At 48.3% G+C, this 14,310-nt stretch overlaps 1 protein-coding gene across 1 annotated transcript in view; it reads right to left on the bottom strand.

The window, feature by feature from the left end:
• The window catches only part of LOC138968972 (E3 ubiquitin-protein ligase rnf213-alpha-like), a 158,840-nt gene that overhangs the window by 81,288 nt on the left and 63,242 nt on the right, over positions 1-14,310 (bottom strand). Inside the window, exons 30-32 of the mRNA XM_070341658.1 lie at positions 10,387-10,609; positions 9,400-9,570; positions 8,866-8,907 (exon numbers count right to left, since the gene is read on the bottom strand). Of these exons, the coding sequence (XP_070197759.1) occupies positions 8,866-8,907; positions 9,400-9,570; positions 10,387-10,609 (436 nt within the window). The remainder of the gene's footprint in view (positions 1-8,865; positions 8,908-9,399; positions 9,571-10,386; positions 10,610-14,310) is intronic.

The raw sequence follows: 14,310 nt of genomic DNA, 5'->3' as shown, positions 1-14,310 counted from the left end.
TCAGTAACTCTTTGTTTTGCCGCCTGTTGTCTGCGTCAGCGCGTCTGACGGTGAGATAACATGGCTAGGTGTGTGTCATTGGTCTTTCAGACCATTGGCATTTGTTGTTGTTTCGTACTAAGCATGTATAACCGCTTTGTCCGTTACTTATTCTGCCCCAAATGAATTTGGGGGGCAGTTTAGCACGTCTGTGACGTGTCTTGCTTCTTGCTTTCCCTCTCTTGGCATCGGAGCGCGGCGCTCTGGTGTCTATACTGTTTTGCTCTCTTTTTCCAGAGTTTCGCAGTTTGGGAGGGAAGATTGCAGCTTCACACGCCGTCTCCAGCGTTGTACTTCCGCCGGCGGCGGGTGACGGCCGCTCTTTGGCTTCCTGTCGGCCACGGCTTCCGGTCGCGGGCCTTCAGCTGCGTCTGCTGCCTCCTTGGGGGGCATGGACGGTAAGTCGAACTGCTCCACTGGCTCTCGTGAAGCCACCGGACGCTCTCTTTTGAGCAACAGTTCTTGGTCGCAGGCTCACTACCTGCAAACTTCCTGCCCGTCAGGATATGCTGCTCGTCCTAGTCCGATCGTATAGCGAGTAGGGCTTTGACTGAGCAATGGCGGCTTCCGCTTGCGGGAGTCGCGTTTCCGGGTTTACCCGGAGGCGAAGGTCAATCTGGCACACCCACGAAGGTCCCTGCTGGTGTCGACTGCAAAACTTCCTGCTAGTCAGGATATGCTGCTCTTTCTAGGCCTGATCGCACAGCGTGTACGGCCGTGACTGAGCAATGGCGGCCTCCGCTTGCGGGAGTCGCGTTTCCGGGTTTACCCGGAGGCGAAGGTCAATCTGGCACACCCACGAAGGTCCCTGCTGGTGTCGACTGCAAAACTTCCTGCTAGTCAGGATATGCTGCTCTTTCTAGGCCTGATCGCACAGCGTGTACGGCCGTGACTGAGCAAGGGCGGCTTCCGCTTGCGGGAGTCGCGTTTCCGGGTTTTCCCGGAAGCGAAGGTCAATCTGGCACACCCACGAAGGTCCCTGCTGGTGTCGACTGTGGACTGGCCTTCGGGCCACCGGGCTTCCGGCCCCAGTCCTCGCAGCAGACGCTGCCGCTGTATGCGGCTTCGTCCGTTGCTTAATCTTCTGCTCTTTCTAAGCCTGTTTGCATTGCGTGCACGGCTGTGAATAGGCAAGGGCGGCTTCCGTTTTCGGGAGTCGCGCTTCCGGGTTTTCCCGAAAACGAAGGTCCTCCATCCCGTGCACTCACAGAGGTCATGGCTGGGGTTGACCGTTGACTGGCCTTCGGGCGTTCTGGCCTCGGCCTTAGTCATCGCAACAGGCGTTTCCGTTTATGCGGCTTCGTCCGTTGCTTTTCCGGCTCCGCCCGGAGTTGCCGTTCCTCCCCCTGCTGCTCCTATACGGAGGTCAGTGAGTGAGGAACAGGATACGTCCTACGGACATCCGGACAGTCGTCATTCCGGTTTACCGGGAGCATAGGTCCTCCTTTGCGATTACACTGTGTGTCTCTACTGGAGTTGACCGCGGACTAGCCTACGGGCGTTCGGTCTTCTGTCCTCAGTCCACGCAACATTTGCTTCCGCATTGTGCGGTTTTGTCTGTTGCGTTTCCGGCTTTGTCCGGATGCATTGTTCTTCTTCCTAACACTGTTAGCGAAGTGAGGAACATCGGCTGGCCTATGGGCATGCAGGCTTTCAGCCTCGGCCGGGACGGTAGTCACTTCACTGGTCGGGTGTTGCGTCTACTGTCTATTCAGTTCTGGTGGCTTCGGATGTTACCTCCTCTTTGTCTTACCCTCTTATGGGAGGGGTGAGACAGGACGGTTTCCGGTTGAACGGGTTTCCGGTTTTCCGGTTATCCTGTTCAGTAGCTTTCCACTGGCAACTGTGACTTCGGTCAGTGTCAGTTCTCTGGGCTATTCTGTTATACAGTCTTTAGCCAGAGACCAGACACGTTCTGTCGAATCTCTCGGCTTCTCTCAAGGCCTCGATGGAGATTACTTCCAGATTTTTTATGGAGGGACATTGGCTTCCTCTTTGGTTGCATTCAGCGATGTCGGACTTCCGTTCCGCGAAGGAGGAGTTTTTCCTACTTCCGGTTTGATAGTCACCTTCAATGTGGGTACCATCTTCCGCAGGTTTTGGCTGGCCATCTCCTACCGGAAGTGGTATCCACGGGTTCCGGTTCTGCTACTCGGTTTTCACGGGTCAGTTCCGGAACACGCGCAGCCTCGGCTGTCTTCGGCTACACAGGCTTCGTCTTTTGTTTCTTCCTGTCATAGGAAGTTCTCTTGGCTGAAGCTGGGTCGGATTTTGCTGGCGTCTTTGCTCTTCCGCGTACACCTTTATGGGAACGCAGGAACTTAGAGGAATTTGGACGTCAGTTTTTGGAATTTGCCTCTTTTTCGGGGATGATTGTCAGAGCGCTCTCGCGCTCTTTCCTGGGGTCTCTGAACATTCCACGCTTAGTGTGTATCAGGACTCTGATGTCATCTCCACTCGTTCAGAAGAACAAAGAGGCTGTCCTCCCTTCACCTCTCTTTATAGTCGGGTGTAGGGAGGACTTGTTTCTCTCGCATGCTCAGGTCTCTGAGCAGGCTAGGAGGGACAATTGGGCTTTGACCGGAGTAGAGGGATCTGCTTTTTGAACTTCGGTGTTTTTACCAGAAAAGAAAAGTAGATCCCGTGGGATAGAGATCAGCGGATCTCTGACTTCTCTCTACAAGGGTTAAAGCAGAGCTGGCCTCCTCACGGGAAGCAGGCTCAGGCCTCGGGACGTTTTCAGCAGGCGGCCATTGGGCAGTCTCTGTCTGATTCTCGAGAATTAGATCACCTTTGGGCAGGGAGAAGGGCAGCCTTAGCAGCAAGCCTCTCTCCCCAAGGAAGTGCCCCCGATCACACCCCCCCCCCTCCGCCCCCACTTTGGTGATGGCGGGGCGGGTCTCCTCCTTGCAAGTTTTCATTGGATGGTCTCTGTACACAGCCAATAGTTTGTGGGAGTGGTGAGGCCGGGGGACTCCCATTGATCTAATGAGGGCATATTTGCTTATGCGTCAGCCGATCCTTTCACAGTGATCTAGGCCCATCAGCTCGAGCACCCGCTGAGGTCTCTTCTGGTCGGTGCTAGCGCTGTCCTTCGGTTATACTGCTTCAGTCCTCAGTTAGTGTGACAGCAGTTCAGCCACGGGCTGCTGCAGTGGCACTTCCGGTTTTACCGGAGAGGTTGTTTCTTCCACAGACGCTTCATAGGTACGTCTGAGTTTTGGAACAACGGCTGACCTTAGGGCATCCAGGCTTTTTAGCCTCGGCTGGTGCAACGGCCATTCCACCTGTGGGCGGTGATGGTTGTTGTTTTCCCTGTTCTTGTGGCTTCGGACTTCGACTTTCTTTCCTTTATTTCATCTTAGGCAGGAGATGAGATAGGACGATTTCCGTTTGAGTGGGGCTGCTGTTTTCAGGCTTCCCCGTTCTTCTCAGTTTGCCACAAGCTGCTGGACTTGGTCCTGGTCGTCTTTTGCAGAGTCTGACTCCGTCTTTCTCTAGCGATCAGACGCGTTCTGGTGTTTCGTCCAAACTTAAGTTGCGCTTGAGTTGGCCTCGGAAGTAACATTCAGATTTTCCTGAGGGGACATTGTCTTTGGCAATGCATGTTGGAGGAGTCATTCTTTGTGGCTTATCTCCTCTCTCAGGTTTTTCGCTACCCCTCTCCTTTTGGCAGAGCGGTATCTAATGTTCCCGTTTTCCTTTGCTGTGGGCTTATAGCCCAGCATATTAGGTGGCAGCCGAAACTTATGTTTCGTATATTTACCTGGTACTTTGGGTACTTTGGTACATGGCTGTTCCACGGGTTTTACGGCTCTCAGCCTGAGCCTGTGCTATAGTCTTCTACTCTGCGTGGTTCGACTATGGCATTTTCGGGCTGCGGCGTTCGCCGGTTGATCGCCGTGTCTGACTCTCAGTCTTTCAGAGGTAGACAGACACGGCTAGTTGGTCGGCTGGACTCAGGAATTTCTCCTGATTTGGCTACGAAGTTTACTTGGGGTTTTTGAGTTTCCTTCATTTACCTTCAAGCAGACTGTTCTGTAACAATCTGGCTTTTAGTCATTTTGTTTAGGGTCACCGGTCACTTCAGTTTTTGACCACGGTGATTTCTTCTCTTCTGAGGCTTACGCTATTTCGTAAGCCTCAGCTTCCTCGTATTGCTTCTCTCTCTGCTTTCGCATTGACTGTTAGGGCATTACGGGCGACCGTCTCTTTTGAGATCTTCCCGTCGAGGGGGGCTCTGGTACCTTGTACTCAGGTGTATCTCTCTCTCTCTTTGTTGGGTATTGGTCATTCTGCCTTGGTTTGACCTTTATCTCTCAGTCCTTTTGGGCTTCACGCCATTCCTAAGTTTGATTACTTTGGCGTGATCGTCTTATGGTCGCCGCGAGGTTTGTCCCTCACCTCACTGATCGGACTACCTTACGCATAGATCGTTTTTCAGTGCATGTGCATTTCCTTCCATCCGAAAGGGGGGGGGGGGGGGGCAGCTTGTCTTTCCCTCTACTTGGCTCGGCTTAATCCAAGGCTGGGTTCTCTTTCTGGGTCGTTTGGTCCAGGAGATTGGAAGAAGTGCTGGGCACACATTTTTGGCTCTCTGATGTTGTCTTTCGCAACTTTTGCCTGAGAGACATCTCGGCTGTCAATCAAGATGGTTCTCAGGTCCTTTCCTGCCTTTTTGGCAGTGGGCCAGTTCCTGGCTAGGGTTTAGAGTGAGTTAGATTTTCTTTCTCACTGGGCCCTTCCCTGACCTTTTGGCAGCAGGCCAGGTCTTTGGCAAGGTTTTAAGAGTGTGTTTGTTTTTTCATTCCCACCGCCTTGTTGAAGCTATCTGCTTTTATGTGATTCGGAGTAAGAATATGTAATTTAATCGAAAATTTTTAAGTAAATTTTCATTTCATTAATATACTTACCCGAATCACATAGTGTATTCCCTCCCGCCAACCCCGCATATGATTTTTTAGTCTATTAAGTCGTATGAAGACATGTGGTGTTTACAGGGGAAGTGACGTCACGTAACCCGGATGGGAGGTAACTCCCCGGGTAGGTGGTCATTGCCATGCCTGTATTTACACTTTTTGTGTTGGGTTGCTCCCCTTTAAAATTGTTTAAGACGGGTAGCCTTTTCAGACCTTTAGCATGTAAGACTGCGTCAATGCTTTTATGTGATTCGGGTAAGTATATTAATGAAATGAAAATTTACTTAAAACTTTTCGATTTGAGTGCTCCAAAGGAGCCGGAACCCCGATCGGGGCACTCCCGCAATCCAGTGGTTGTTTGATTTCTTCAACCAGGCTGGCAAAGCCCTGAAAAGGCCTCCCGCCACCGAAAGAGTGGGGGGCGCAGGAGTGCTGGGATCGGGGGTGCATCATTGGGGGTTAGGTTTTCGACCTGAACCCCTTTTCCCGAAAGATGGTTTGGACTTGGTATAAGGACGAGAGCGATTCTTTCCGCGCGAAGCTGAACCCGTCTTTGAGTTCTGAGCAACGTTCGAGGAACCAGAAAAGGACTGAGCAGGAGGACCACTTCGTTTGGTCTGATGCTTAGAGAACGCCATCTCAGAAAGCTTAACGAACTGTAAGTCCTTGGTTTGCTGACTGCTTTTGTAGCGCGTCCAGCGCGTCCTGCCCGAGAAGGGAACCTTCGAGAAAAGGTGAGACCCTGAGAGAGTCTTGGGTGTTCTTGTCCTCCAGGCGAGAGCCCGCCAGAAGAGCTTCCCGTCGCCAGAAGACGGTCTGCGCGTAAAGCCTCGCAGACAAAGCCATTTGTTCTGCAGACACCCTCCCTAAGGTCGCAAAGAGCAACAAAACGTCCTTAGGATCTGCGTCCTGCCTGAACTCAAAAGGATTCAGAGAGGACGTAACTGCCCGTGAAAGAGAACGAATTAACGTGTCAGTCAGAGACGATAATTCCAGAGAAGAGCGGCCACATTCTTCAACAGCAATGAGATCTTTCTCTCTACAAACAGAAAGTCTATCCTTGCTGTAGCTATCTTGCCTAATGGAGGCAAGTTCCGGCAAAACCGGAAGTGATGCCAAAGGCAAGGCAAAGGAAGAGATCAAAGATCTGCCAGGGTAAGCGAGACGAAGCTGCCGGTTGGTGGGCAACGAATGATGAGCCACCCGACCAGGAGCAGCAAGCCAGGACTGAGCCTCCGCAGGAGAGTCCCCATGTGCCGATAACAGCGGGAAAGGCAAATCGCTCGCAAAAACTTTCGCAAGTTGAAAAGCCACAGCCGGTGACTCTAAAAACTTGAAGTTCTGGGACCGCTCCTGAGAAGGAGCGAAATCAGCAAAAGCTGATGGAGGAGGAACAGCTGAAGTGGATGCTGCAGACACCCCTTCAGGGAAGTAGTGTGCAGTCACCTCCGCTGCTAGAGCCAGCAAATGAGGTAGCTTCGCCGGAAGTCGGCGAGGAGCATCCTCATCCACATCTGAAGCTTTTTCTTCCATATCCTGCTTATCCCCAACAGAAGCATCCCAACGATCTTCTGATGGATGTCCAGCAGAACCGAAATCCGGTGAGGCAACTAGAGCCACCACCGGAAGTGGCTTAGAAAATTTTCCGGAAACCGGAACTCCATGGAGGGGACCACCATCCGTCTGCCCAATGCCAGCTGTAACACTGGTAGAGGAAGCGGATGTAGCCTGAGAAACGGTAGCGGAAGCCGCAAAAGCGGAACCGGAAGCCGCAGGCCGATGAATGCCTCCTGCCAACAGCGAAGTGCTACTAGCAGAAGGCAAACCCCTCCTACCACCGGAAGCCGCAGCGGCCGAAACGGCGGAAACGGAACCAGCAGAGGACTGCATAGCATCAGCATCAACCGGATCCATTAAATGGCCACCGGAAGACCCTGTTGTCTGGCTACCGGAAGTAGCAGACACATGCTCTTCACACCCCGAAACGTGTACCGGACGGGTACAGGGATGGCGTGTGGAAACAACCTTAGGGCCGGTGTGCACTTCCGCCGAAACGGAAACCGACGCCATAGGCTTGCGTACTTCGCCAAGAACACTCAGAGGTGCTGATGTCCGAGACCCAGACAAGAATTTGTCAAAAGGTGCATCTGACAATTCCAACACCGTTGTTGGATCTGCGACCACGCCAGCGGACGTGACCGTCGCAGATGGTTCTGAACGAACCCGCGCAAGAGAATGAACATTTCCAACACCCGCCGGAAGAGGCAGAGAAGCATGTGAAGCTATTTGCCGCTCCGACGTGATCAATTCATGTACCTCTGTCTTAAAAGAAGATAAGATCGCCATCAAATCAGCTTTAGTCAAAGATAGATCAGCTTTATGAGCCTGAACTTTCTCAGAAGATGCCAAAACGGAAGAGGCAGGTTTGTCAATGGAAAGCGAAAACGATTCGTCATTTGCCGGATTGAAAACAGAAACAGACACGTTATCGCTCGGCGAAGTTTTCTGAGCAGTACGAGACGTAGTGGTAGTAGCCACCTTAGCTTTGGATTTGGTCGCTTTGCCTGACTGAGAACTGGGAGAGCTAGCCTGTCTGGTCGAACTCCGAGTTTTCTCTCTTTCTTTATCTTATTTAGTTTTATCCGCCATTTTGAATGACAAAATAGAACCAAAACACAAGATGCAAAACGCTCAAAAAAGTTAAGTCAAAACGTCTCAATAAGAAAAATGAAATCTCTCACCCAATCTTGAAGAAGAGATGAAACAAACAAAAGTGTTACCAAGATTCGATGGTCAGCACAGCAGTGAAGACCAATAGCTTAAATCAAAGCCAGAGTACAACAGACACGTCCAGCGCCGTGTGTTAAAGGAAAAGGAATGAGTATCACCGGTATACATCCTGCGCATGCGCAGTACACCGGTAGGGGAGATAACCACCACGAACCATGCCTTATATGGCATGTGGGTTTTAGAGTTATCTCCCCATGTTACCATGTAAGAGTGCTTCAATGTCTTAGCAACCAAACGAAGTTATTGCTATCTATGTGAGTTGAGTAAGAATATGTAATTTAACATAAGTTATAATATGACAGAAACAGAACTACGGAAGAATTTTTTGATTATGTTTATTGGGTTGTTTTTGTCTTGAGAACCCAGGCGGTCATACAAGACCAGTTCAGCATTGATCTGTTTCTTTGTTGTTTTTTCTCGCCCTACTTTTGAAGAAGCTGTTTACATTTAATGCGTACCAGAATACAATGTAGAAGATAAGAAATAAAAGATATGACCAGACTAAAACAGTGTTTGATTTCATTGAATATCATGATCATATTTCAAGCAAAGGTAGGTACTGAAAATAGATCACTCTGGTTTAACTTGAGTCTAACTTTTAGCCTTGAAAAAGATAAACAAATTAAAACATCAGCTTGGAAAGTATAATTTGTACTTCTTCCTGTAGATTTCTATTCACAACAGCCTAAATGAAAGGTCCATTAACGTAATTTCATGTTTACACTTCTGACGCTCCAACAAACTAGAGGCAAAGGCAACGTGGCTGTGGCTTTCAAATTTGATAAAGCTCGGGCAACTTTTTTAAACATCTGACATTTTCTTTAATTAAGTTGAATTCTACAACAAAAGTTGCAATTATCAGTGGTCGGGCTAGGTGAGTTGTAAACCCGAAATAACTAAACGACAAGAGGAATCATTGAATCAAAATCTGGTCACATGGTTATGACAACCGGTACCGGTCAAACTAAGTGGCATTTGTATAACATAAGCTTAACTTCAATGCTTCGTCCTATTCTAAGTTGAATGGCAAATTAAACAGTTAGATGACATACATCATTACAAAGAGTCCCAAGAGGCCCTACTTTCTCTACATGCCTATGTGCACGTTGCTTCTTACCTCGTCAATTTCGTATCCATCCTCCAACAAGGGATGTAATGCCTGGGGTTAAATCAGACAAACAGATGCATATTATATCAGTGCATTTGATAAGGCACAAGAAAAAAAGGGAAATGTGTGATCACATGGACATTCACATTTAATCATCACGCTGTAATGGTCAAAGTCCTGTTTTTCTAAAAGCATGATATTAACATAAAAAACGTACCTCTAAAACCTTCTACTGTTTATCTTCTAAATCACATACACACACACACACACACAAACACATACACACACACACTTACACACACGTACGTCACTAGTTATCCATCTCTTTCACTGTCTCTCTAGCTCTCCGTTTCTCTTCTGTAGTAATAAAATATGGCAAGAAAACCAAACAAATTTGAAGAAGACCAAACAAATTTCAAGCCATTTTAGCATAAAAAGAAAAAAGATTATATGAAATTTTTGTTTACTGTTAGCAAGGAAATGTAAAAACAAAATGCATACTCTACATTGTATCACAGAAAAATACGGATCTTCAAAACGGACCTTGAGAGGCATTTTAGGCGAGTCTTCAGCAAGTCCAATTTCATCGAGAACAGCCACTGCAACAAACTTGTCTCTGTCCTTGCCGTGCTGAATTTTGGCACACTGGCGGAAGGTGCCAAGGATGCCGTCAGCGGTGGCAAGAGGGCTGCATTGGAACGACACCATCTGGGCCTAAAACAATCATGTTAAAAAAACAAGAAAGGTTAGCTTATGGAACGTTTAAACATAGACAAAAAGAAACATTCACAAGTACATCAATCTGTTTGTTTTTTGCTTCTTGATTTTGGAACCCTTAGCTTCTTGATTTTGGAACCCTACCAGTCTATGTTTCCGAATTTGTCATGTTCATGATTAGTTGTTCACTTGCTTCATAATCATTTGTCCTAGTATAGATATCGCAGCTTCACAACATATCTCTAAAAATACGGTCATATTTGTGGTGTGTGAAGGGATGAAAGATCACAATACATACATGTAGAACGAAATTAATTTTAGCTCAAGAAAATGAATCCTTTTCTGATCAAAAGAAAACAAAATCAAACAAACAAAAGTTTAATGCGCAGGCAATTACAGGTGAAATATTTCATATAATTATGTGCAGTCATGTTATATCACTAGATTTCATGAAAGAGCAGACATTTTAATTCGCCACATTTCTTGAACCTTACCTTTGTTTGTTTGTTTGTTTAACGCCCAGCCGACCACGAAGGGCCATATCAGGGCGGTGCTGCTTTGACATATAACGTGCGCCACACACAAGACAGAAGTCGCAGCACAGGCTTCATGTCTCACCCAGTCACATTATTCTGACACCGGACCAACCAGTCCTAGCACTAACCCCATAATGCCAGACGCCAGGCGGAGCAGCCACTAGATTGCCAATTTTTAAGTCTTAGGTATGACCCGGCCGGGGTTCGAACCCACGACCTCCCAATCACGGGGCGGACGCCTTACCACTAGGTCAACCGTGCCGGTCTTGAACCTTACCTCTTTTAGCGTCTTGAAGAGGTCCCCCTTGGCCTGAGCCCCCTGCATGGCATCAGCCACGATGGCTTTGGCCAGGGACTTTGATGACCCGGGCTTGCCCACCAGGAAGAGGGGAATGCGAAGCTCCACGCACACCACCATCATGAACACGTTCTCCTTCAGGGCCTGGTTGCGGGCAATCTTCTCTCCAAGTTTCACATTTTCCAGCAGGATTTCCTGACAGCTGGACAAGCCGATTTCAACCACCAGTAAGTAAAGACTTTCTTCTGGGCACACACTACTCAAAATATTACAATACCTTCGTCTCAGTTAAGACTTACAAAAGTGTTTAATTTCTCTGAGATCTTTGCCGTTTCAATCATGCAGCAGAGGAGGCTGAACTGCCAAATTCTAATCTAGCCCTACTCTGTTAGACTATTTCTGACTTCCAAGTTGAATGTTCTCGGATTGTTGTCTGAGAACATGTCAGTTTAACAGTACAATGTCTGTTAAAAAGTGAAGAATCAATCAATCAATATGAGGCTTATTTCGCGCGTATTCCGTGGGTACAGTTCTAAGCGCAGGGATTTATTTTTTTATTTTTATTTTATGCAATTTATATCGCGCACATATTCAAGGCGCAGGGATTTATTTATGCCGTGTGAGATGGAATTTTTTTACACAATACATCACGCATTCACATCGGCCAGCAGATCGCAGCCATTTCGGCGCATATATCCTACTTTTCACGGCCTATTATTCCAAGTCACACGGGTATTTTGGTGGACATTTTTATCTATGCCTATACAATTTTGCCAGGAAAGACCCTTTTGTCAATCGTGGGATCTTTAACGTGCACACCCCAATGTAGTGTACACGAAGGGACCTCGGTTTTTCGTCTCATCCGAAAGACTAGCACTTGAAACCACCACCTAGGTTAGGAAAGGGGGGAGAAAATTGCTAACGCCCTGACCCAGGGTCGAACTCGGAACCTCTCGCTTCCGAGCGCAAGTGCGTTACCACTCGGCCACCCAGAAGTGATGAAAGGTCTGTCTATGTTTCAGTGTTGAGTTTTGATGATTTGAGAAATAGTGATCATAAAAGTGCTTCCAATGTGCAGACGTGTCCTAATCGAAAATTTTTAATTAAATTTTCATTTGATTAATATACTTACCCGAATAATAGCATTGACACACTTCGAGATGCTTAGGTCTGATAAAAGCTACCCGTCTAGGTATAAGGGAAGCAACCCCAACTAAAAAAGTGACAGCACCATGGTACTTGCCACACTAGGTTGCCTCCCCTTAGGGTGAGCTACGTCACCATTGGTGCCTACCACGTGATAATCCTCAATCGACTTATAGAATACTAAGAAACTATAAAGCGGGGCAGGCGGGAGGGAATTACCTATGTGATTCGGGTAAGTATATTTTCGATTAAATTACATATTCTTACTCCGAATCACATGATTAGCAGATAACTCCAACAAGGTGGTGGGTAAGATCAAAAAAGTTCAAACTCACTCTTAAGTTCTGGAGAGACATCCTCCAGCTGCCACTAAGGCAGTAATGGACCGAGATCCATCCTGACAGACGGCAGCAATGTCTCCCTACGAAAACTAATAAAGACAAAAGCCGAGCGCCAGTAAGCTGTGCGCAGGACATCATCCAACCTCCTAGACCGTAACACGGCCAAGGAGGAGGCCCAGGCCCTGGAAAATGAGCTCGGGCCAAGCCGAGGGGAAAGATAGCAGATAGCTACAACAAGGCGGAGGGAAAGAAAATCCCTTGCCAAAAACTGGCCCACTGCAAAAGTCAGGAAAGGACCCAGTGAGAAAGAAACATCTAACTCACTCTAAAACCCTTGCCAGGAACTGGCCCACTGCCAAATGACAGAAAAAGGACCGAGAACCATCCTGATTGACAGCCGCGATGTCTCTCAGGCAAAAAATGCGAAAGACAACATCAGAGAGCCAGTAAGCTGTGCCCAGCACTTCTTCCAATCTCCTGAACCGTAAAACAGTCCAGAAAAAGACCCAAGCCTTGAATAAACCCGAGCCGAGTAGAGGGGAAGACAAGCTGACACCCCCCCCCCCCCCCCCCCTTTCTATTGGAAGGAAATGCTAATGGCCTGGAAACGATCCGTGCGTAAGGTTGCCGGCTAAGCCCTGAAAAGGACCAACCCTCATGGTGACCGTAAGGCAACCATGCCCAAGTATGAACCCTTGGGATGGAGTAAAGCCCGAAAGGCCTTTGAGATAACAGTCAGCTCCAGAAGAGTGACCAATCTCCGAAAAAGAGAAAGAGAGAGACACCTGAGTACCAGGTACCAGAGTCCAACTCCATGAGAAAATCTCAAAAGGAGACGGTCACCAGTCGTCCTCTACCAGTCCCTGCGAAAGCAGAGAGAGGGGTAAAAAGAGGAAGCAGAGATTTATGATAGTGCGTAAGCACCGGAAATGCGGAAACCGCAGTGGTCGAAGCCTGATGTGACCGGTGACCCTAAACAAAATGACGAAAAGTCAGAGTGTTCGCAGAGCAGTCTGCTTGTAGGTAATTGAATGAAAATCAAAAACCCCAAACAGAAAACAAGACTGGAAAGGAAAACGGAAAACCGTGAAACCAACCAGCCATGACTCCCTGAACAAGAGTTCTCAGGGAAAAAGGGCCCGAAGTAAAATTCGCGGCAGACCAAACCCGGAAAATTCCTGAGTTTGGCTGAAAAGCCAAGCACGTCTGATTACCTCAAAACTGAGAGCCAGACACGGAGAAACAACAGGCAAACGTCAGTAATAGTTGCATGTGGTAGAAGGGTGACCGTAACAGGCAACCCAACCCACCAGAAGTCGACCCGACTCGCCTCATGCCAGGATGAGGGAGAAGAGGAAGAGACAAAATCTAAAGACACGGAGACCGTAGTCGCCCATGCCAGGCAGGAGACTATTACACAGGCTAAGGCTGAGAGCCATGACACCCGTAGACCGGCCATAAAAGATGCTGGGCTAAAAGCCCGCACCAAGAAAACCGGAACATTAACTAGACCTCTGCCGAAAGGAGAGGAGTAGCCAAAAAGATGAGAAAAGTGATAGGCCACAAGAATGACTAATCACCATGCATTGCCAAAAACAATGCACCCTCATGAAAATCTGAATGTTACTTCCGAGGCCAACTCAAGTAAACCTTAAGTTTGGACGAAACACCAGAACTCGTCCGATCGCTAGAGAAAGACAGAGTCAGACTCGGCGAAAGACAAACTAGGACCAAGTCCATAAGAGAAAGCAACAACCACCACCGCCGACGGATGGAATGGCTGTTGCACCAGCCGAGGCTAAAAAAACCGGATGCCCTAAGGCCGGCTGTTGTTCCAATAACACAGACTATGACGTCTGTGAAAGAAACAACCTCTCCGGTTAAACCTGAGCTGAGGACTTAGCCTGAAAGGGCTGAGTCTGCTTAGGTAGAGCCTGTTTTGCTGCTTCAAAGCTTGAAGAGCAAAAGAAGAGACCTGAAGGTCTCTATGAGTCTCTATCTCCTACCTCCTGGCCTCTAGAGCCAGGAGGCCGAAGACAGACCCATCCACCAAGGGTGAAGAACTAAGGGAGTCTCTCGTTGATTCCGCATAAAGCTAGGAATGGGCGAGGAACAAGTCCCGTCTGTACATGACCGCATGGACATTGTGCATAGAGGACGACCTCCTCTGTTCTAAATTCACCCTAGCAAAGGTGGAGAAAGCATCCCCTGCATCCTGCTCTTTACTGAGTGTAAAGGGCGCCAAGGACTTCATAAAGGAGTGTCTCCGAAATAGAAGCAAGTTCCAAAAGCTGTCTGCCCACTTCCTCAGAGGGGAATTAAGAGAGTCTGCTCAGAGAGCAGGGGACTCGAATCGTTCCCCAAAGAAGAAGTTCCGGCGTGACCGGCAAAGGTGCACGCGGAAGGGCAAAAGACA

Source organism: Littorina saxatilis, linkage group LG6 (genome assembly GCF_037325665.1).
Source record: "Littorina saxatilis isolate snail1 linkage group LG6, US_GU_Lsax_2.0, whole genome shotgun sequence".
In the NCBI taxonomy this organism is placed as follows: domain Eukaryota; kingdom Metazoa; phylum Mollusca; class Gastropoda; order Littorinimorpha; family Littorinidae; genus Littorina; species Littorina saxatilis.
This window is presented reverse-complemented; position numbering and strand designations above follow the sequence as displayed.